This window comes from Propithecus coquereli, unplaced genomic scaffold, assembly GCF_000956105.1.
Source record: "Propithecus coquereli isolate 6110/MARCELLA unplaced genomic scaffold, Pcoq_1.0 Scaffold26, whole genome shotgun sequence".
In the NCBI taxonomy this organism is placed as follows: Eukaryota; Metazoa; Chordata; class Mammalia; order Primates; family Indriidae; genus Propithecus; species Propithecus coquereli.
In genome coordinates, this window is record NW_012148174.1 from 3,613,139 (window position 1) to 3,637,240 (window position 24,102).

The 24,102-nt window shown below is 47.8% G+C and overlaps 1 protein-coding gene across 1 annotated transcript; it reads right to left on the bottom strand.

Annotated features, from left to right (window-relative positions):
* Window positions 1-9,187: 9,187 nt before the first annotated feature.
* NKX6-1 (NK6 homeobox 1) lies at window positions 9,188-14,396 on the bottom strand. The gene is made up of 3 exons (XM_012647189.1): window positions 13,518-14,396; window positions 11,666-11,838; window positions 9,188-9,453 (listed from the first exon to the last, which is right to left on the bottom strand). Exons 1-3 carry the CDS (start codon window positions 14,185-14,187, stop codon window positions 9,193-9,195), a joined length of 1,104 nt encoding a protein of 367 aa, XP_012502643.1. The 5' UTR covers window positions 14,188-14,396; the 3' UTR covers window positions 9,188-9,192.
* Between the last annotated feature and the right edge of the window lie 9,706 nt (window positions 14,397-24,102).

A 24,102-nucleotide genomic window follows, 5' to 3' on the forward strand; every position in this document is an offset into this window, starting at 1 on the left:
TGGGGGCACAGGGGTTCCCTGTTGTTCTGGGGGAAAGGAAAGAGAGTGGACTAAAAGAAACAGCTTCATTGTAACCTTGGCCAACAGGGCAGGAGATAGTGGACTTCAACTTCCACCCCACCCCGCCGCCGCCGCCACCCGCAGCTGCTGCCACCTGCAGCAGCTCGTGCTGCGGGCCTCCCAGGCCTTACACCTCCTCCGCGAATCGGCTCATCACAAAGGTGTCTGAAGGTGCAAGCGTGTCCGCACTGCATCCAGACTTTCCAGGCACTGAGAATAGCGTGAGGCACACGTGGAAGGTGGCCCAGAGAAATGCTGCCAAATCTTAATTAGAAAAAGAAACCTGTAACCCCAGCTAGGTAGGAAATCCCAGTTAAAACATGCAGGAGTAAGTTGTAGTAGTTTATATCATCCCAAATTTTTGTCTCAAAGAAAATATTGCTGGAAATCTAAGTTTGACATTGCAGATCTTCTGATGGAGTCAATGAAGAACATGAATCTCCACCTATAATGAGTATTTTAAACTGCCAATAAGTCCTCCTCTTTCTGCTTTGTTGTTTTATGTATAATTAGCACCCATGTGCCTTGGAGTGTCATACATTACATAATAATTATGCTGAGGATTTTATTTTAAACTGTGTTGTGAGCTGATAAAGAAGTGTATTATAATACCCTTACTTGTTCTTCCATTTTACCTAGAGAAAATGTTGACATGGAACACAACTATTTGCTATGGAGGCTGTTCTTGCTTATCTTACAGCAATTCGTTAAATGTTTACATATATAGTGGGATGTAGAAGAGACTTCTGATAGCCTAAAGGTCATTTCTCTCTTTCCAAGCTGGGAGATGGGAGAGGGCTGCATTAAAGGTCTATCATTTTCTTTAAAAACTTCCAGAGAATGTAAAGTTCACACACACACACACACACACACACACACACACAGCTTCTTTCTGTGTGTGTGCATGTGAGAGAGAGAGAGAATATGCATACAAAAAGATGTGCCTTGAGTACCACTGTGTCCCAGGCATTGTGCAGTGTCCTGGGATGCAATGGTAAATGAGCAGGGTGTGGTCCTATGCCCGTGAAGTCTGACCATTCCAAGGTTCAGTTTTCCACCAGGTCTAAATACTGCTACAGCTCTGTCCAAACTGCTGCCCGCTCTGGCCTTTCAAGTTTCTCTGAGGCACATTCTTCTGGGTGAAAAACACAACACTGTATTGTAAAATAAGAAGGGAAGAGAGGGAGGGAGGGAGGGAAAGAAAAAAGAAAAAAAGACTGTCCACCTGGAAATTATAATGGGCCTTCCAGGTAGAGTATGGGTTCCTAGGTGACACGGTCACCTTAAGAGTGCTGACAGCAAGGACCCTTGAAGTCATCTACTTCTTTCTGCCTTACTTTCTATCTAATGGAAGTTAACGACAATGTGCTGATTTCATATTTGCCTCTACAGTCCCTTTTCTCTTTGTAATTGTGTTTATCAGAGTAGCTAGCTAGGCACTGGGATTGCCTCTTATGCACTAGAGGTAATGAAGCCCAATTTTCCAACTGTATTTGCTGTTTTTACTGTTTCCCTGGTCCCCTGGCTTCACTCTGCTTCAGCTATGTTGGGAGGGGTGTGCAAGAGTAGAGTAAACGGGCAAAGAGGAAGAACCTTCTACCCATCGATTTCAATTGGCAAGTCATGCCCACGTTGAAAGATACATGGTCTACAGGAACTTTCCCTCTTATTCAAGAGCCTGCCCTCCTGACTTCTAGGGGTCTTCCTTTGTTCTTCTGAGGGCTTGCTGCCTCCCTTCCTTTCTTTACCCCAACAAGTCAACAGCAGCTTCAGCACCTATCACATGCTCCTTCTCTCTCCTGTTTTCTTGCAACCTGGAGACTCTCTCAAAACAGAGTCATATCACTAGATCTCAAAAGTAAGGTAAAAGGAGCAAATTCCAAATGCTCAGTCCTAACTTGGAATCCAAGTTCCCTTCTCTCCTTTGTGCATTATTTTTCACTCCCTGAGTTTTTGTTGCTTTTGTTTTTAGATTTCCCATCACCTGACCAGGCAGAGTAAGTTGTGTCTCTGGCCATGTCTGGTGGAGAGAAAATAAATAGAACCGGCCTGTGAAGCCAGATCCAGATTCCTCCTATGTCTGAGATTTCTTTATGGGAAACATCAGTGATGACATGTCTAGCCAAACTACGCACCCACATTACAGGATATAATCCTCACCTCTTACATTTGTGTGCCACTGTATATTTTATAAAGCCCCTTTGCTTTTGAGTTACACAATAACTTTGTGAGACAGAACTTCTTTTTAAGATAATTGTGTAGAGAGAGGAACAGAAACTTGTCAAAGTTCAATGACTTGCCTTGGGTCAAGTTACTAACAAGAAGTAGAAACAAGCAGTAGGGCTCGTCTTCTCACTCCAGTGAAGTTAACTGATGCTTCCTTTCTCTCCACATAGTGCCATTCTGGTGGCATTTTCAAATGACTTTAAGTCATGATGAAAGATGCCTTCCGCAAGAATCTTTCCTTTCAATACACCACTCTTTATCCAGAGAACTACGGTAGGTCTATTAGATGCTGTGTTCATTATCTATGCTATGTAACTAATGCCCCAAAATTTAATGGCTTAAAACCATAAACATTTAATGTCTCACACAGTTTCTGTGGGTCAGGGATCCTGGAGAAGGCAGCTGGGTGATTCTGCCTGAGGGCCTCACCTAAGGTTTTAGCCAAGATGGTGGCCTGGGAGTGACATCCTGCCTGGAGCTGGAGGATCTGCTTCCAGATTGCGCCTACACTCCTTGCAAATTAGGACCCCAGAGACCTTAGTTCCTCCCCATGTGGACCTCTGCAAAGTGAGGACAAAACCGCAGCTGGCTTCTCCCAGAGCAAGTCATCCAAGAGAAAGAACAAGGAGAGCAAGTCACACTCCATTCATGAGAAGGAAGACACTACATGTAGCCCATGCTCAAGAAAATGGGTATTAGGCTCCACCTTTTAAAGGCTCCACCTTATCAAAGAAATTTTGGAAATATTCAGAAACCAGCTGAGGTAGTTAAGCTTTAAGATTCACATAAAAGAAAATACTGGCCAGGCATGGTGCCCCATGCCTATAATCCCAGCACTTTGGGAGGCCAAGGCAGGAGGATCACTGATGGTTAGGAGTTCAACATCATCTGGGCAATACAGCAAGACCCCATCTCTACCAAAAAATTTAAAAATTAGCCAGGCATGATGGCATGTACCTGTAGCCCTAGCTGTTCAGGAGGCTAAGGCAGGAGGATTGCTTGAGCCCAGAAGTTGGAGGCTGCAGTAAGCTATGATCATGCCACTGCACTCCAGCCTGGGTGACAGAGCAAGACCCTGTCTCTAAAAAATAAAATAAATAAAATGTCTTGCTCTCACAACTTTTTTCCACTTTCACTTTTCATAACCTTTCGTTGAGTCAGTAACTATTCTGCACAAGGCAGCAGGGCCAGGGCTAAAAGCAACCAGAGACAGGGCCTTCTTTGAAGCTACTGCTGCTGCCAATGGCTAAGACCTCCATAGCTTACTATGTGCAGGGCACTGTTCCTATATATTAATTCATTTCATTCGCCCAACAATCCTATGTAGTAGGTGCAATTGTCTTCCCTGTTTTACAGTGAGAATACTGAGGCATGGAGAGGTAGAGTCATTTGACCAAGATCACACAACCAGTCAGGGATAGAGCTGCTATTTGCACCAGGTAATCTGGCTCTAAAGCCCTGCTCTGAATCACTATCTGATCTCCTGCTGGTGGCAAAAATAGAAAATTTCTCAGATCGTCTCAGTCACCTGGGATCATTTGACTTTAGTAGAAAAATTGACAAATACTTACAGAAGAAGTAAAGAGCACAGGGAAGGAAGAAGGAAAATCCAGGGGCAAAAAAAAAAAAAAAGGTTTACAAATCTTTTCAAGAGCTGAAACCAGGGCCAAAGCTGGCAAATGACAACTAGAGAAATTATGACAAACCCTGGACCGATGTACAGGGCTCAGATTAAAGGCATGAAAACTTGTTGAATGCCTTTGTTTAAAGATGATTAGACCATACAGGAATAACTACTGATGAATGTTCAGCAATCTTAACTTTCTGTTGTCTTTACAAGCAGATTTGTCCCAAGCAACTTACTGATGATTGATAGTTGTTTCATAATTAATGCATCCCCAAAATAACTCTACATTACAGAGATAAAAGAAACTTATATACTGATTTCTTTCCTGAATTTGATATGTCTTTCCTTGTAATAGCCAAATACATAGAACAATTATGCCTCAACATCTCTTTCGGCTTTTCTAAGGTAGACATAGGCATAATGTTATATTATAGAGATGGTAGGGTTCTTCTGAAAAATAATATGCTTCTATTAAAATTGCATAGTAAAAACTCTTTCCTTCCTTAGAGTGAGGAAGGGATCCATCTTTGAATGTATCTTTATCCAAACTAGCCCTTGTTCAAAGAATACTAAAATAGAAGCTCCGGATGAAGCGTCTACTTCAGAATTCTGTCCAGGCACCATAGATCTCAAACACCACACCGCCATTATGCTCCATTTTTTTAGTCTTTGAGTGTGGTATTAAATGAAAAGGGCTGGTTTGGAGCATCAGAACAAATGATGCAGATCCAAACATTTCATCTTGGGGCAGCTAATGTTGGATCAAAGAGAAAGACTGGAGAATGAACCCAGGCTGTCATAGTAACTTTCCAGTTTGTGGAACAACTCCAAGCCAATCTCTGGAACACTGAAGGCTAAATTTCAAAAAAATGCCCCATCCCTTTAGTAATCCTGCTCTCACCATCACTACTGCCCAGTCAAACTTTCCATTAATAAATTAGGGGCGGGGAGATTAAATTACTGTGTTTTCTACAGATCTTAAAAAGGACTACATTAGGGAGAATCTCTCAGCTTAAAGTCCTAAGTGCTATAGAACAAAATACACACTTTCCTGCCAGAAAAGGAAGTGTAATAAAAACTGGCTTTTCTTTAAGTCATACCACTGAGGGAGGAGGAGTACTTTTTGCATGTATCTGTGTGTATGGTAAAAAGAAAAAAATTTAGTGCGGAGAAAGCTGTTCAAATTAGCCTAAAATAGAGTTTACAGATGAAATCTACCACTTACCTCCGTTGTTATTACATGAGCCTATTGTCAATGATTAACAAAGAAGCCACTGTCTCTTTAAACTATTCAGCGCTAGGAGTTCCCAAGTGGAATTTCCCCTAGTGTGTGTGTGTGCGTCGATCATCAGCTTAAAGCACAAGGGCAGTGTGGCTCTCCCCAAGTTGATGCTGCTGTAATAACACTCTCTAACACATCTACATGATTTTAGGCTCCAAAAGCTTTCAAACGCACCTTCCGTCTCTGTTCCTTAGTAAACTATTTCCAAGAATAGCGGGCCTCCAGTCCAGACTGCCTGCCCACTGAGCAAGGAGGAAATTTCCAGAGGAGAATGAATGATTTTCAATTCTCCCTCTTCCCACTATCTCCCAGGAGTGGGGGCAAGTGGCTTAAAATGCTCACAAGCTTGGAAAGCTGCTTCTGGGAAGCAAGGCAGAGCTTTAAGTCACAGAATCCTGAATGGGAATCAAAGAGAAAGTGAATCACCAGCTGGGAGAAGTGAGCTTGGACTTTGGGGACCGTGAAGGGAACTGAGTAGGAGCAGTGATTGCTGCTGGGACACGTTGGAGGGGGTGGCCTCCCTTCCACTCCATGTCCCTTACACAGCCTCACTGACTTCTTGTTTAGGAAAAGACACACACGCTCACACACTCACACTCATACACATACGCAAATGAAAAAGCAGTTTTACATTCTCTTTCACCACACACAAACACACACAGAGAACCTTGTCTTTCTCTTTTTGTTTTCCAGTGTTGGCATTCTGTTGCCTGTAAACATTTTTAAATGCAGTGGTCCACCAGGCTACTTGCTGTGACTTTTTATTTTTATATCATGACCCCTTTAGCTGTCACGGCTGATTGGCAGTTTTAATCAGATGCTTATGGTGGATGATGCCATAAAATTTTTGAACCCAAATAAAAAGTGATTCTGACTCTGCATTGCTTGAGCTGTAGAGTATTTCCTCAGCCTCGCCGCCATGCTGTTATGAAAAAGTGTTCTTATTGCATATAAATAGGAGTAAACCAAACCAACCATGATGAAAGGGAATTAGGAAGGTGCCCCCACCCACTTCTCCCTCACTCCCAGTTTTATGGGGCCAGTTGCAACTGGGGGCCAGCTGGAGTCCAGGGTGGAAGCAAATAAGCTGGAAACCTCAAGTCACTGCTGCAGTCAACTGGAAAAAGGAGCAAATGCCAGTGCAGCCTGGCCCCAGAGCCTAACTCTGGCTGCTACCCACACAACTCAGAGCACATCAGTACTCAGGCTGGCAGGCATATAGACACATCCGCCCTCTGCAGAGCTGCCTGTGGTGTAGAGTCCTGGCCACCGGCTTTCACACTTCTCAGATGCTCGAAATGTAACAGTGAAGAGCTCAGAGGGAATGCTTCCTGAAGGATTTGTGAGAGGTGTCTTCCCACACTCCTAACTTGGAATAAATACTATCAACCTATTGACTTCTTGAGAAAAAGCTTCAATCTTAGTTCCAAGTTTTCTGTGACTAATACTACTCCTCCTACCACTTATGCTAATATCATTATTATATTTCATGAAAAACACTTCTAATTATATTGTGAATTTTTGTTTTCTTAGGAAGAAGGAATAAAGAAAAAGTTGCTTGGCTTTTCAAGTTAGAAGGGATGGGATGAGGTTAAATAAATAAAGTAGAAAAGAGATTTTTATTTGTTGCAAATTAACAAGTAATAAACTGCAGTTGTGGGATAATAAACTTGTCCAACCTCCACTGCAAGTTCCCCATAAAAAGGAGAAGAAATAGAAAGGAAAAAAGGAAGGGAAGGAAAGAAGGGAGGAAGGAAAGGAAGGAAGGAAGAAAGGAAAGAAAGAGAAAAGGAAAGAAAGTTCCTATTGTTTACAGCTAGAATTAAAATCACATCACCCCAGCACAGCAAAGCCTACTTTGAAACAGCTGCCTTTTTATAGGACACATACCTGAGTCTTGCTAAGAAGACAGAAATTCAGAAGAGTTTGAAACTTTTTTAGAACTTCCCAAACTAGAGAAAAGAAAGAGGACAGATTTTCATCCTTTCTTTCTATTAAAACCATGCCATCAGGAATACATTCTACGGTGTTTTCCTTCAGGCAACTTCATTTTGTTGAATTTTTGCAAATGTCAGTTTTCACCCAGTTTATTTTCAAGAGAACAAAACAGACCCACACTTTCTTTACCTAACACTAGCCTGAAGAATCTACTGAATGCTATTGATTTTTCTCTCTCTGAGCACAAGCTCATTAACCTGAAACAGTGCGGAGATAAAGATATTTCACTGAAGCTATAACCAAGTGTCTGAAAACAAAAAGATCCCAAGACACAGCCCTCTCCCCGGGCTTCCCAATTTTTCTTTTCTTTTCTTTTTTTCAAATTTAGCTGGAGAAACTATGACATCGCTTTCTTAACCCTGAAGATTTTCACATCAGTGAAAGAATTCTTTAACTTCATCTTTCTACAGTGATGCTTAGCAAAATCAGGCTCCTGTCTTTCCACCGCCTTGTGCAGTCAGCTAACAGCTGACTGAGGAGCTATCTTGGATATATGGAAATGAAGTCTTCCTCCAACCCCCGCCCCCCAGGGACTTTGTCCGAAAAGGAAAAAGCAATCGGGAAGAAATTAGACAACACAGACATCAGAAGCAGTTCACTAGACAAGTCTCTCCAAGAATCGCTCTGAGTGGGGCTGCGTTTCTTTCATCTTCTCAATTCAGGAGAATGAGAAATGTCACCCTACTCTTAAAAAAAAAAATTAAGTAACAGCTATTTCACCCAAGAAACCGATATAACATTTTTTGTGTGTGGTCTTGACTTTTATTATTTGAGATCTCTGATGAGATCAGATGATCTGTACCCTCTCATTCAAGGCAACAGACGTCTTCGAACTGTTTTTTAATTGGATTTATCCTTTGAAACAGAAAGTGCATTACATTTAACTGGTCTTGCAAAGGGGGTTTTCTTCTCTTTACAAACCGAATTCCTTATATAAATTAATAACGGTTAAAGATGCTAATATATCACCATTTTAGCTTTAAAAAGAAAAACCATTTACATATTCTATAGTATTCTTATGATACAAAACACTTCAAATTCGATTACAGCAACTAAACGGATTTTTATGTTTCTGACCCAGAGCGGTTGTAACAATTCCCACCATCTACTTTAACACGCATTTTTATCAGAAAGGAGTTAAATTAAATACAAGCTATTGCAGCCCCTCCCTCCCCAATACTTTCTTTAAATCACTAATAAATAGCAACAAACGACTGTGCAATTTCAGAAGGGAACGGAGAGGCGGGTGTGAGGCCCTCCCTGGTTCCCAGGTCTTCTGCTTGGAGTCCTGGGGGCGGGAGCCCAGCGCAGGGGGGCATAGGGCCGGGCATCAAGGAGAAAGGGGACAGTGAGCGTCACCAAATCCCAGCAGGGACGGAGTGGGGGGGTGGGGGGACGGTGATAACGTCCTATTCTATGCTTCCCGAATTCAGTTGAAAATGCGAGGGGAAGGTGTAGTTTGAACAGCTCTGCAGAGGGGAGGGGCAGAAGGAAGAAGAAGGTCCATCTTTTTATACGAAATTCAAAAAAGCATTTTACATTTTAAATATTCACAATAAAGTAACTTCTAGTCAGTGTAACTCACGATTTATTTACAAAGAGCCTTCAACAGGTTACTTTAGTCGGCACAGCAGTTGTGCGGGGGGAGAAACGTCCCTCTTCCCGTCTGCTCCGAGGTCCCCGCGCCCTGGGTGCGCCCCCTCCCCGGCCGCCTGCGGGCCAAAAGCGGGGCGAGGCGGGAGGTGGGGGCGAAGAGGCCCCGGCTCGAGGCCACTGCCCGCCCGCCGACGGGCACCGGGTCTGGGGACCCCGCTTGGGGCGGGGACGGTCGCCGGGCTGCGGGCTGCAGTTGCGTCATTTACGCGGTGCATCGCGTGGTCCGTTTTTGCCTTCTTATCCGCCCCCGAGTCGCTCTCCCTCGCCTCCTCCCCACAACCCCAAGGTTAAAAAAATAGATATGTACATCTCAGAAAATAGCAAAGGGTCCCGCACGGGGCGCTCAGGACGAGCTCTCGGCCTCCGCCGCGTGCAGCAGGAGGCCGCCGCCGCCGCCGCCGCCGGACTTGTGCTTCTTCAGCAGCTGCGTGATTTTCTCGTCGTCCGAGTTGGGGTCCAGAGGCTTGTTGTAGTCGTCGTCCTCCTCCTCGTTCTCCGAGGCCCCCTTGAGCCGCTCGGTCTCGGAGTCCTGCTTCTTCTTGGCCGTGGCCATCTCGGCCGCGTGCTTCTTCCTCCACTTGGTCCGGCGGTTCTGGAACCAGACCTGAGGGCCAGAGAGGGGGGACAAGGGGGGAGACGAGGGCGGGAGGGATTGATCGCGGGCACACCGAGGCCACGTGCACGTCTCGGGGGGGCGCCTGTGGGCCCCCGACGGCCCGCCACCCTCCCTCGGAGACGGCCCTGGTCTGGGTCGCCAATGTCAGCCTCCATCGCCCCAGGTTCCTCGAGTGACAGACACCAGCAAACTGCCTGCCGTTGCCATGGCAATAGCAAGTAGCACAAGAGTATTGAGGTTGTCCGTGAGGAATTTCTCAGAAGAGGAAAAACAAAACTTGGAAACTTAAAATGAGCTGCCCTAAAAACTGAGCCCGCTTTCCTGCTTTCTAGTTGGAGGTGGAAAACTTTTCCCCCCTTCAGAAAGTCACCCTATAGTGGCTGTGATTTTATGCCTTATGTACTTTCTTACAGTGAGGAATTTTAAACAACCTGAAGTGTACTTGCTTTTCAGGGTGATTTGTGGGAAAAGGCACAGACAGTATTCGCCCCTATTATTCCATTCTTTTCCCTTTTGGACATTTGTATCACTTATCTCAGATCTGGATAGACACAAACATGGTAGGTGAACAGTCTCCTTCCCATTTATAATTACAATGTATGATGTAGGTTTTTTTTTTAAATCTGCTACGATACAAACACCAAATCAACCATAATAACCAACATAAATGAGTGACAATATCTCAGTCAAAATCATCACAGTAGTTTGGCTTGAGCGAGCTCTTTCGCGCTCTCTCTCTCTCTCTCTTCCTCCCTTTAATGTTTTTCATAAAACCAAAGTAAAGTGAAGGTTAGAATTATCATTGCTTATTTTTTAAAAGTGAAAAATTGCCAATTACATTATTTTCCCATACTAGCATGCCTATTATTTTAATAATGTTCCTGCCGAAGACATTTGCTTTATATACAAATATTTTTATGCCTATTCACATTGTTTGACACTGTTTGATACACATATTTTAACCTAAACCATCAGCAATAAGCAACCAATTTCCCAAAGATACTGAATTATCTTCTCTTTATGCTTCTCATCCATTATGTATTTTATCTACAGAATCCCAATTGTTAAGAAAGTGATTTTGATTTTCTTTATATAGCTATAATAATTCACTGCTAGCCATACAGGCATATTTACAGTGACAAATGAAGACCTCCAGATTACCGTGGTAGGCTCTGTACCAACCCACTGCAAAAATAATTTTAACGGTGATGGTATTCTAATGGCCACGTACAAAATCACTCCTGAAATGTATTTTATGATGCTTGTCCAGGGGGAAATAGCCTCTCACCAGCAGACAGGGTTAATGTTATTCCTAGTTAATTTAAAGAGCAACAATATAACTAAGGAAAACAGACTTATACCCCAAAGAAACAAATATAACAAAAAGAAACAAATATAACAAACTGAAAACGAGGGACAAAAGAGAATACTGGAAATACAGGAAACCATCAGGTTGAATTTTCCCAGCTGACTCAAATCTCTTTATTTTGCAGAGGAAGATTTCTAAAATTTGATCCCCTGGAAATTTACTGTACAACTCAATTATAAGTAAAGTGACGTTTTAATTATAAATTCTTGTCATGAACAGGACAGTATCTTAAATCTGCTGATAAATTTATTTTAAACAGAATTCAATCCTAAAACGGTAATAATCTTGTCAATTCATTTGGAAAATTACTATCCCAAAGTGATTGCGTTCAGCCAAACTAAAAGCAGGTTCATCTTTGGTAAGTGGTTAGATCCTGTGGATTTATTTTAAAAAAAACCAAAACTTGCAAGTTATAATACAGTAGCTCTATAATGATGATCTGCATTAGTAAATTATGTAACTAGTGGAGCCTGAATTGATAAACAAAATACTGACTATCTCTACAAATAGAATATACAGAAGCTCTCTAACTAGCGTGATCTATTCTCCGGGCTGATATTTCGGCAATGCTTTTATTCTCTAATAATGGCGAGTTCCTCTAGCACATGCTGCTATCTAGATTAACCTAATTTCAAAGGCGGGGGCTTGATCCCTTTTGTTCATCAACAGTTTGTCCGCCTGCAAGACCCCAGCGCCTTTGTAACCCCCACGCCCCTTCACTGCTCTCAACTTCTCCCCAGGCTCCTGGGACCGGCACCCCCGCATCTATTTGTGTGCACACGCCCCGCAAAGCTCCAGGCTCATCCCTCGAGGCTTGTGAGTTCCACTCACCTTGACCTGACTCTCCGTCATCCCCAGCGAATAGGCCAAGCGAGCCCTCTCGGGCCCCGCCAAGTATTTCGTTTGCTCGAAAGTCTTCTCCAGAGCGAAGATCTGCTGGCCGGAGAACGTGGGTCTCGTGTGTTTTCTCTTCCCGTCTTTGTCCAACAGAATGGACCCTTGATCTGCGAGAACCAACGAACAGTGCGGGAAGGGGGGAAACAGTCGGTTACAAGCAGCCAGCTCCACTGGGGGGACAAACACAGAACTCGAGAAGCAACGATTTGCGGGAAAAGAAAGCTGGGTCTGCGGCAGACACCAGAAGCGCAGTGGCGCTTCCAGCTCCGCGGCAAGCGTGTCCCTGAGCCTTTTCGCGTCCACCTGTGTTTTCAAAAGCCGGTGTGTTCGGAGCAGGAGTCAACACCTTCTGCTCGGCACCAACGGTGAACAGCTGGGGAGGCGACTGCGGAAGTTGACCGGGGCTGAATGGCGAGGCCCCATTCAACCAAGGAGTGCGGGAAAAGGCCACTCTCGCGTCCTAATCCAGGCGGTGCTCCCTCGGCCCCAGCGCCGTTGCAGGAGGATAGCTAGGTCCCCCACCTCCGCAGCCCCCTTCTCTAACCTGTGTCCCCGCAACAAAGGGCTCCTTGTTTTTGCACACAAGGGAGCTAAATCGCCCCAAGTCTAACTCCGCCGCGGCCGAGGGGGGAGGGGAAGGGGGCGCAGCCTTTGTTGGCCGCCCCTACGCAGCCACCAGAACCGATACAATAGCGTCTCCCGGACACCCCACCGGCCCCGCCGCCCTACGCTTCCCAAGGGAGCCTCCTCTAGGCTCCCGCAACTTCCCGCAGTTACTGCGGCTTAGCCGCAAGAAAGGAGATTCGGAGACTTGGAAAAACTTCGGGGACTTAGTCAAAAGCAAAGAACTGGGCGAGAAAAAGACCCCGGGCTGGGCCCTGAACCCCACCTGGAAGGCTGGGAGCCCCCGCGGCGCGGTGGCCCGCTACCCAGACCAGAGCGATCTTGGGGCTACCAGTGTGCCTCCAGCAAGGCCTTTTCAGGATGCTGCGTTTTACCGGTCCGCGTCCCTGCACTTCGCTTCGCACCCATCCCGTCCTCCACCCCCAGGCTCCTTCTCGTGTTAGGATGTCGGACTCCAAGAAGCCGCTAAATGTTCCTGGACCCAATGTGTCCCGGCCCCCGGTTCCAGGCGGGTGGGAAAGCGCGGGCTCGGGCGGTGCAGCGCAGCCCGAAGCGCCTGGGCGCTCGCCCTCCTCTAGGGGCCGCAGGCCTGTCTTCAGTGGGCGACAAGGACCAAGAGGTGAGGTGGGGACGCCTCGGGCGGAGACCTGCATGCAAATACACGCACTTCGCTCCCGGCGGCGGAGGGCTCGCGGAAGACAGGCAGCGGGTCGGGCCGGCACCGTGGAGCCCTGGACGGCAGGCAGCCGCCGGAAAAGCGGGGGTGCAGTGGCCTTTCCTCCCCTCCTCATTTCTCTAACCCAGGCCGGGCCTGCGGTCCGGCGGGGACGGTTCGGGTGCAGCCGGGCCTCAGAGGAGACGTAGGTCCCCATGGCAGTGTGGTCCGCACGGACACACGCACACCGGCTCAGCCGAGGCGTGCCCAAGACTTAGGGAGAGGGAGGTGCTTGGATGCAGCCACGCGAGCTCCGGAACGCTAGAATCCCTCGATGGACGGCCCGGCCCGACCTAAATCGAGCGATTCCCGCCCGCGCTGCCAGACCACTGGGGCGGGCTAGAGGGTGGGCCCCCCCGCCAGGCACGCACACCGGGGGCCGCGACCCGAGAGCGGGAAGAGCAGGCGCAACGGGCAGGCGCCCGGCTCGCGGGTGAGCGTACTCACGGGGGGCGCAGGCCAGGCGCGCGTCCCTCCAGGGCGGGCTCTGCATCACTCCGGGCCAGAAGATGGGCGTCCGGCCGGGCAGCTCGGCCAGCGGCTTGGGGTACCGGCCCACGGCGGCCACGGCCGCGGCGCTGGGGCTGAAGTAGAGCCCGGGCGGCGGCGGCGGCGGGCTCAGGCTGCTGAAGCGGGGCAGGCCGGCCAGCAGCCCCGCCGGGGACGAGGCGGCGGCCGCGGCCGCTGCAGCAGCGGCGGCGGCGGCAGAGGCGGAGGAGGCAGAGGCGGACGAGGAAGAGGAGGAGGAGGAACCGGAGGGCGAGGCGGAGGGCAGGGCGGCCCCTGCGGCCACGGGCATGGAGGGCCGGCTCAGGATGTCGTTGATGCCGTGCGGGGTGGCGGCCGAGAGCTGTTGCGGGGGGCTGCCCAGGGACGAGAGACCCCCCGCGGCCGGGGGCTTCAGGCCGCCCGGGTTGTGCGCACCCAGAGGCGGGGAGGGCGACGACGAGGACGACGACGAGGACGAGGAGGAGGGGGGCCCGGCAGGTAGAGGGGGGTAGGCGGCGGGGTACAGCGGGGTCTTCATCTCGGCCATGCTGTGCAGGGCGGCCAGGGGCGGGCTGCTGAGCAGGAACGCGCTCTGCCGGGTGCCCTCCATCGCCCCCACCGCTAGCATCCCACGGCCGGGCGGGCGCCCGCAGCCGCGCAGGAGGGCGCGGGCTGGAGCCCCGGCGGGCCCGGAGCAGCCGGCAGCGCCGAGGGCGCGAGCGAGGAGTCACCGGCGCACTAGGAGGCGACCTGCCACCTGAGCCGGGACCGCAGCCGCCGAGAGTGGCGCTCAGAGCCGCGCAGCAGGAATGTCCAAACCTGCACGCGGGAGACGGCGGCCCGCAGAGCAGAGGAGCGTCCGCGGGGGTCCAGCTGGTCTCCCGCTCCGAGTCCTGGGTGGGATCCCGGCTCTTCCCTCGTGCTTACTCTTCCTCGCTGCTCAGAGCGCGCCACTTCTCATCCTCGCCCCCGGGAAATAAGCAAAACAACCCCGAGCCGGCCCGTGAGTTTCTGCAGGGAAGTTGAGAGTCACCGAGTGTCCGCTTGGCTGTCGGAGGGTGGGGCCGCCTCGCCGTCCTCGGGGAGGGTCAAAGCACGCGGGGTCGGCTCTCCCCACCCGGATGCGCCGCTCTTGCCGCCGCGGGCGCGTCCGCCTCTGCGCCGGGACAGGGCAGCGCCGCGGGTCCCCGCGGGCCCCGGGCTTGGCGCGCGACCTGCCCCCCTCCGGCCGCGGGGCGCCGGAGTTGCAGTATGGGAAAGGAAGAGGGGAGGAAAACACGGAAAGCGAAGGCTGAGAGTGGAAAGTCTGACGGCTCAGTTCCGGCTCCGCTCGTGCGTCCACTTCTGCGACCCGCCTACCCCCGCGCCCTCCGCTGCCGCTCACTGTCCGCCTTCGGGTCCGCTCGCCCCCATCCTCGCCGCAGCTCAGCAGGCAGCGCTCAACGGAGTGCCGTCCTCGGGCCGAACTGACCCTTCCGCGGCTCCTCCACTTTCTCTCCTCTCCTCGCTCCTCGCGGGCCTGACAGTCGGACGCAGCTCTCACAGGTAATAAAACATTCGCATCCTCCCTGCCCCTCTTCTGCGGGGGCCGGAGGGAGGGGGACGTGGGGGCCAAAATGAGAACTTTGAGGGACGTCACTCCAGGGCGGCCGGGAGGGGCGGAGCCAAGGCGTGGGGCGCAGGCCGGGGGCGTGACCACCGCCTCCAATAGCGCGCAGCCTCGAGCCTCGCGTCGCTTCTGGGGCACGCCCACTCGGGAAGCTCCGCGTCCTCTGGTTGGCTGAGGCGGGCGAGCCGTGAGTGCGCGCCCGCCTAGTCCCCGCCTCCTCCCACCTCCTTCCTCCCGTGGGCGGGGCCCAGAAGGGGCGGGGCCTGGCGAGCGGCACGGTTCCCCTGTGGGGCCAGTGGCGGCCACAATTAATTGTGTTAAATAAAATGAGAAATGGGAGGGGGAAGCAGAGACGAAGAGGGTATTACTTTTTAAAGAGAAGAAGAATGAAAACCCAGCCCTTTTATGGAAAAGCAGTTCATGTTCTTCCCTTGCTGTCCCCCTCGGCCGTTCGCGTCATCCTGCCCCTCCCCCACCAACCAGCTCGGCGCCTCACCTCGAGCCGAGCCTGGTCCCGGGTACAGTGGAGCTGACGGAGCAGGCGGCGGTGCAGCCCGGACCTGGCTCCTTTTGAAGGGATTAATGAAAGGCCATCTGGGCTCTCCCAGAATTGTGTAAATTAATTTGTTGCTCCTTAAGCCTATAGATGTCCTTAATCCCCTTGTAGGCCGAAGGATGGTCATCCCTTCCTTCTCTCCGCCTCCCACCTTCCTTCTCTGTTCTTTCTCCTTCACTCTTCTTTGCATGCCTTGGTACCCCCCCAACCCCTGCCGGGATCGTTATCATTGATGGGTCGACTCAATGGCTGGGAACGGAATCAGCTTAATGGGAATATTTATCTGTCATCTGATTGCTTAGCTATGAGAGCAGTGAGATTTTTTCTTTTTTAACTTTTCTCCTCTCTGATTATTGTTGCTTATTTGTTTTGAGTTTACTTGGCGGAAGAGTCACCAAAATTCAGGCAGAGACTTCAGACACAGAAGTATCTGGGTACCCTCTGGGGAACATAAGCTTTTGAAAACCGTCTTCAGGGCTCTGGCCCCTGCTCTCAGTGCCAGGGTTGTTGCCGGAGGTGGACATGTCCTGGCTTCTGGGCTGTGGTAGTGGGTGTAGGGTTTAGAAGTTGAACGGTGGGTTCCTTTCTCTCTTTCTCTCTCTCTGCCTGTCTCTCTCTTCCATCTCTGGCCGGTCTTTAAGTTCCTGGCAGGGTCGAACTGTGCTCAAGAGGAGGAATACCTTGAGACAACTGGGAGAATTCGAGATGTTAAAGTAATGTACCCTGGGGAGGTATTACAATTTGGTCACGACGGCAATTTGGATGAGATCATTAAGTCCAAATTTAACGCGCAGAAAACAGGAAAAAAATGCAATAAATGGCTCAAAAAGGAAACTTGAGCGGCACCACCGATGGATGGAGTTTGTCTGTTGGTGCCAAAGTGCTCATTTGGGTCCAAGCACAAAAAGACCCGAGGGCTTAATCTACTTGGATAATCTTCCTTTCCAAAGCACTAGTTTTTAAGGGGCGTCAGTTTGAGCCTGAGTTTGAGATTCAGGAGGAGGGTTGTTTATCTTTTGGCACTTTTATTCTCTTCTGAGATAAAAGTAATGTTATTTGTTCCTCCTTTTCCTTCTCCACCTTCTTCATTGACTTTAAGACTGGATTAAATCCATTGTTTCATAGATTTTAGAATCTGACCTGGGGGAAGGTGAAGTCCTCCGTCAACCTGAATTATGCTAAGGAGTCGGCCAGGACGGTCGCCTCAGAAGAGAACCAATGTGGAGACAGCCTGCATTTTTTTTTTTTTTTTTTTTTTGCGGGGATCCAGTGCTGGCGTGGAAACCCCAGCGCCCTTCCGCCTCGGCCGGGAGGTTTCGGGAGGATGGTGACGGGTGTGGTCTGGCCCTGGCTCTGAAACCGGGGCCCCTGCGCCTCTTGCTTCGTTACAAACGAAACTTTCTCTCGCCTGGACACTCCATCCCCGCCGTGGCTCCCAACTTTCCTTCTAGACCCTGCGCCCGGCCCTCCAGCGACCTGCTCACACCCTCCAGGACGTGCGTTCTCAAGGACTAGGTAGGAATCGAGAGGAAAGGGGGCCAGTAATCCCCAAAGACTCCAGTTTTGCAGAGCAACCCCCGCCTCTATCTGGTGTAAATATTGGGACCCGGGAAAAGAGTTGAACATTTTCCTATTGTGAACTTAGTACCCGATACGGGGGCAGGAGTGTTAAAGAGAGACACACACAAATGAGAGAGAGGAGAGAGACTTTCAGCTCAACTCAGGTTAACTGCCACAGGTAAACAGTTGCAAAACTGGGCATAAAGAAGTCTCCATCCTTCGCTTTTATGTATCATTCACATTCCCAAATTAAAATAGCAGCATTGTTTTTAATTATGACAGTACAAATCCTGGGTCTGTGTACCTTAATCCCTTGGGGGTGAACCCTGGGTGCCTGGATCCCGCACCGGGCAGCGTGTGTGCCAGATGCGCCCTGCGCTGCGCCGGGAGCGAGGCCGGTGCCTCCTGCCAGGTGCAGATCTGCTCGGTCTGTCTCCAGCTGGGAGGAGGGGAACGAGGGAGCATCTTCGGAGAGAGGGGGTCGCCCCTGTCATCCGCCCAGAGAAATGGCTCTGCCCTGGGCTCTAAGTGCGAGGTTAAAACCATTTTTGGGACCAAGTCCTGGACGAGCTGATGCGGATGCGGGAGGCCTGTTCCTGGTCGGGGCAGTCTTAGACACTGCGTTCAAATGCCCTTGAGACTTGCTTTCCCCCGGGGATGCCCCGCACCGGCAACGCTCCTTGCGCACGACTTAATAAAGTCGGACCTTTTCAAGCACCCCCCAAGAGTGGAACGTGTAACACGTGGTCACAGCGATCCCCGCACATCTCTACACACTATATATATATATATATTTATTTATATATATGGGGGGATGGAAAGCAAATGATTTGCATTTTAATTGAAAAATAAATGAAAGCGATTTGGCAAATTCTGAGGTTGCAGAAAGGGCTGAAAGGGTAGGGGCGAAGAAGGCAACGCACGCCCTGGACTTTGAGGCTCGACAACCCACAGCCCGGTCTGTTTTCTGGTCGCTGTTTTTAGCCTGATCCTACTGTTACACGGAACCTGCGCCACCCACTTGACCTTCCTACCCTCAGTTTAACCCTTGACTCAGAAACGCCAAGGGCGTTTGAATATTTCTGTTTTAAGTTAAAGGAACAGCCACGAAATTCAGGGTAACTCACGGGAGGAATGCAAATGAAACCTCAGCTAAATGTACTTACATTCAGCGGTCGGGAAGGGATGATATTGGTTCTTCCCCAAATATATTAATGTCAAATGTCGGGATACTCAAGTGTAGCTGCAGAAAGTCAATTTTTATACTCGCAAAAAGAGAGGGAGGGGAGAGGGAATGGAGGAAATTAGGTGTGTATTTCAGGCCAAAAATTTCTCCAAAATGTGCTTGCTTGAATTGTCCAGATGACTTCTTTAATATTAATAACTCCACTTCCCTGGACGATTGGGGCCTGTTTGGGCTGAACCCGGAGGACAGCTGGGTTTAAGTGAATGTTGTAAAAGGGATGGAGCTGGCTGCTGCGTAGAAATACAAGGACGAAGGAAGAATGTCCCCATGCTTGGAGCAACTCAGTCTTGGAGAAGGACAGTCAGGACGGAGGGAGAATGGTGTCTGTCTCTCTTGGCTTCCTGTAGACACTGTGGAGTGCGGACTGGACCTTGACAGCTACTTCTGCTAACTGAGAATGGAGATGGTTTGGGAAGGACTGAAGTAGAGAGGGGACAACAAATGCCCTTTGGCAAAGAGCACTGTGGGAGCCTGCGTTAGGCGCTCTCCCGATGGAGGCCAGCACCGAACAAGTAGGGAAGAGAGGGTTGTAGACAGCCTCCCCTCCTGTTCTAGGATGGAAAAGATCTCGAACCTCAGGCCAGAACCTCCCTCAGCGATCTTTAGAGAGAGCATTGCACCTCTGCAGAACAGTCCCAGAACCCATACCGGAGCGACCCTGGGGGTTAAGTGCACTGAAAGACAGGATCCTGAAAGGTCCAAGAAGATGGAAAATACTAAAATCCAGAAATATCTGCAATACCAAAACCCGAGTTCAGGAATGAGAGCAAATGCGAGAAAACACTAATAACCTACTAGAGACAAAACTGGTCTTGAACTTTAGCAAAACACACACCACCAAAAATATTTACAAAGATGCAAATGCAAATCTCTTTTCATTTGAAAATGAAAATAATTCCTCCTCCCCTAAAGTGTTTTTTGCAGAGAACCATTTGCTTCTGGGGAACCCACTTACTTTGAAGTTCATTCTGAAATACGGGAACCATTGTGGAATCAAAGTGCTGGAAGGAACGTCTTTGGTTTCCAGAGTTTCCTTATAGAACAAAGTGCTTGTCCAGTACGATGCACCAGATTAAAAAGTATCTGACGTGAGCAGCCATGGAAAACTTAGACCTGTACAAATAATGCTTATTGAACACTTAGTTAAATGACTCTGTAAACGAGTTCCTCTTTATGTTCTGCCAAAAGTTGTTGCTTCTGACTTGAACGCGGGTGAGTGTGTTGGTGTTGGCCCTTTTGGCCACCTCTTGTGTGCATCTCCTTATGCTTGGGTGAGGAAAAAGTTGTTTTATTTGCAACGCTGCTTTGCTTAGAGCACCGTTATAGTCCCTTTTAATGAAACCCTGAACAGTTGTCGCCCTCTTGTGGAAAAACTTCTTCATGCTTCACTCTGTCTAGGGCAGCAGGGAAGACAGGGCTGCCCTGGTCTGTTGAATATTGCTACTGTATTTATTTCCTCAGTGAGGTGGTCTGCCTTTGTGCAACTTCGGTGCTGTTTGATTAATATTGGCTTAATTTGTATCTGAAATGCCAAATTCATAAAATGAAGAACGGGTCTGGCAGTTCTTGCTTTAAGCCAGGTAGCAAACCCTTCTAAAATGAACATTTAACTTTTAAATCTTTCTTTCTCACCTACTCTCTCTTTGGGCTTCATTATTTGACTCCAGTGTGATAAAGCAAATCAAAATTTTTGTTGGAATTATTTTGGCTTTCTACTTGTTCTCTCTGATTAGCAAAACAGAACATTTGCTCAATACAGAACATTTGGAAAGTAGAGAGAATTATTATATTTTTAAAAAGCACAGAATCACCTGCAATTCCATGTTCAGTGGTAAACTCTTTGATATTTCGGCACATTTGCTTGCTATCTTTTCTCCAGTCTTTAGTCTATACTTTGTTTTAATGGTTGAGATTATATGGATTATATAATATTGTATCCTTAAGCCCATTTTTATTATTAATAATATAATCTGCTTTATTCACTTATTGAAGCAAGCACAGATTTGGCTTGGGAATCTCCTAGATTTAGCCTCCTATGAAGCAAAAAGTGCTCTGTACTGAAGGGCCAGGGAAGACCTTGGCTCACTCTAAGAAACTAATATCTTGCTCAGAGATTACTCTACTGCCCAAGTTCCTGCCCTCACTCTTCCACTTACCATTAGCCCTTCCCGATGCTCAGATCCTTTACCATTAGTTCTCAGAATTTTATGACATAATTATAACAACAATAGCTAATGCTTAATATTTACTGTCCTAATTATTTTGCAGTATTTAGACCATGCTGCAGCAGGGGTCTTCGCAAACGATGGAATAAGGCAACAGACTGGCTTTAATAAGCTTTTACTTCAGAATAATAAAGCTAGAGAATATGATCCCACAATTTCCAGATGCTGCATCAGCCCAGAGAGTCAGGAAGTATATGTAAAGAACTAGGAATATAAAACATTTGTCAAGCTTCCCAAAGTCAATAACGTAAATGTGCTTGTTTTTTGTTTTCTCTCAGTGCATAGTGGTTCTGTGTGCTTATGTTTAGGGACAGTAAAAAGGGGTGATACCTGGCAGACTTGCTACCACTTGAGCAGGTCTTGGGGAAAGCTCGTCTTCCAAGCAGGGCATAGCACCTGGCCCGTGTGTCCGTGTGTCTGCATGCGTGTCTGTGTGCACTGGAGGACGCAAGAGGGCAGGTGCAGGGAGACTATTTGGCCTAGAGCTTTCACACACAAAGGGCCTCAAATTTAGACTTTGGAAGTTGCCTCCAAGAAAGAACATACGCGTTATCATAGCCCATCACCTACACTGACCAATGGAAAGAAAAAGGCAGTCACTGTTCAGTTTTAATCCTGTGTCCTGTTACCCAACCACATAACCTTTATAGGATCTACGTTAATATTTTTAATAAATCCTATAATTATCCCATGAATAATAACAATGCATAGCTTAAAAGCGCTAAATTGTTAAACAATTTTTATAATCCTATTTTGGAATTCATTTATTTTTTAATATACCAGGAGCTTCAGAAAAATGGAAATAGCTTAGGTCCCTTTCAACCTTTGAGAGGCTCTGATTTTAGGAAATTAGGTGAGTGGTAGCAGCTGCTAAGAAGAGAGGAAAGTAAATTTAATTCCTGGGGCCTGCAGTAGTGGAAAAGGGAGGAAGAAAGACCTGCCCTGGTCTAAGAAGGGGCTCTGGGATTCTTTAGTGGAAAAGTTCTTATGGGGTTCCCTGGCATTACTGTTTAGATGCTACCTCACACATATACTTCTGCTTGAATTATTCTAATATTTTCAGTACAACTAGTTTTTGTCTTTGCTATGTCCACATAATCCAGAATATCAATTCTCCTTTTCGCTGTAAGGATATAGATTACAGACATGGTCTCAAATCGGCTAGGCACCAAGAGGCATAACAAAAACTATTAGATCCCTTATTAAAGGAGCCTACGAATAACCTGACTCTTACATGTAAGAAGATAACTAGCAATACAAGGCGGTGATTCACTAGCAAGCACCGTGCCAATGGCCCAGCCAATGAGAACTAAGGGTGGGAAGAGAACTTCTGATCGGAGAGAAAGCTGCACATGAGACAGAATCTAATCGAAGCTGGACCTTTTCAATGTTTGCGTGTGGTCTGGTCAACCCAAGACCAGATATTCTTGTACATCTTTGTGGAAAGCCAAAAGGAAGAAAATGAAGAGGCAGAGACTGAAGGTGCTAAAGACAGAGGGGATGATTGGACAAGAAATATACAAGAGGATGAGATTAGGTGGACAGGTAAGCCTGTCTGGGGTGCTGAAGGAACGGGGCAAGATGAGGTATAGAGAAGCACAGACATTTAGAGAGAGCAGAAGGAATAAGGAAACTTCTCTCAGGTCAATGGGAAACATTCAATGGAAAGATTCAGGGAAGAGTCGGTAACGTGAAAAGGGAGAAAATTCAAGAAAGTTGTTGAGATGAATATGTGAATAAATTAAGAAGAGGTAAGTACAAGAATTACTTAGTCATAGTGTGGAGCTACCCAATTGCCTGCATGAGCTTTCGCAGCACTGGATGGCCACGACTCCAGCAGTTTCCCCAGCGTCACCCTCCCTGGGCTGGGGGTGAAGGATACGGCCAACGCTGTGAGAGCAGAGAGGCTGATCTTTGCATTCTTTTTCTTATTGGTCCACTACTTGGCTCCCATCCTTGTAGGGTGGCGACGTGGGCCTGCTGGACAAAGACAGCCTTCTCTACTTCAGCCTTGCCGTATCTCAGGCTTTGCAGAAAATGTGATCATTTTTATCTGCAATTCTTATAGGAGGTATTTTGGAAGTAGCTCATGGCTATGACCATCTCTTGTGCAAGTTAAAATACAGTGCCTGTTTCTCACTTTTATTATATCAGGACAGTTTAAAACGCAAAGCTGTGTCCTAAATTCGGAACTGCTGACATAGGAGTTACGTTTAAACCTGTAGCTCAGGGAAAATACCTATTGTTAATAGTTTCAACTGAAGAGCTTAGTATAATGGTGACTTCAGATAGAAATTCTTAATATCCTCTTGGGGGCAAATTATGACTCCTAACTAAAAATCAATTAACAGGAGAGAAGATGAAACATAAAATAACAACTCTATCAGGGATTTTCATCTCCATATTTAATTGACACATTTCATAATTTCCATCTTGAAGAGCCTGAATAGTTTACCTGCAGAAGAGAGAACCTGGGTGCTAAGCTTACACACTACGCTGATCACAATGCATAGAATTCTTTTTTTTTTTTTTTTTTTAACTAGAAAGGAACAGATTTACCCATCCTGTGTGACTGGAACAGCCCACTCTGAACCGTCATTTACGTCACTTTGTCCCGACCCTGGCTTTAGAGGTCTGACTGGCAAAATAGCACCCACCAATGGGCACTCCTTTCTACAGTTAGGAGAAACTGCCAGTTATATAAAAAGACATATTTTCCTGTCAATTGATCCAAATGCATAAAAAATACAGTCACCCGAATGACTATGGATGCCAAGTCATAAATCTGATTAAATTCTAAGCGAAGGGAAGCATCATTCAGGCATAAAGTATACACAGCCAAGACCAGTCCTACCTCTTCTATCCATACCAAAGAACCATCACTGGAAATTTCACCTGGAGCACTCACGAGAGCTGCCAAGCAGAGTGACGTGATTATATTTTTGGCCCTGACGAATGCCACAATTACTTGAAATACAGCATGCTTCCCCGGAGCTATATTTTTATAACTAGTATTTTCTCCATAACAAAGCTAAGATATAGTTCATATCATGGAACTCAGTTTAATGTCATAAAGTTAGGCTTAGAATAAATTAGTTCCACAAATGGAATTTTAAGTAAGAGTAAAAGCGTTATGGGAGGGGGGGCAGAAAAAACACAATGAGGTTCCTGAAACAGCGGAATAAAATTTAATAAAGGCGAGTGTGCACGACACACAGGAAAGGAAAAGTAAGCAGTACAAACACAAAATAGCGTGGGTCAGGGAGGCAAACGCAACCCAAACTGACCTGCATGCAGATGTGAACTGCCAGGATCACTGGGGCCGCCCAACGCCCACAGGGCTGGGG

What these genes read in the sequence shown, in the direction of transcription:
- NKX6-1 (XM_012647189.1), bottom strand. Translation starts at nt 14,187, where the DNA reads ATGCTAGCGGTGGGGGCGATGGAGGGCACCCGGCAGAGCGCGTTCCTG. An exon ending in GCGCCTGGCCTGCGCCCCCC is followed by an intron (nt 11,839 to 13,517) that starts GTGAGTACGCTC and finishes TGGTTCTCGCAG; the next exon opens with ATCAAGGGTCCATTCTGTTG. An exon ending in TGACGGAGAGTCAGGTCAAG is followed by an intron (nt 9,454 to 11,665) that starts GTGAGTGGAACT and finishes TCTGGCCCTCAG; the next exon opens with GTCTGGTTCCAGAACCGCCG.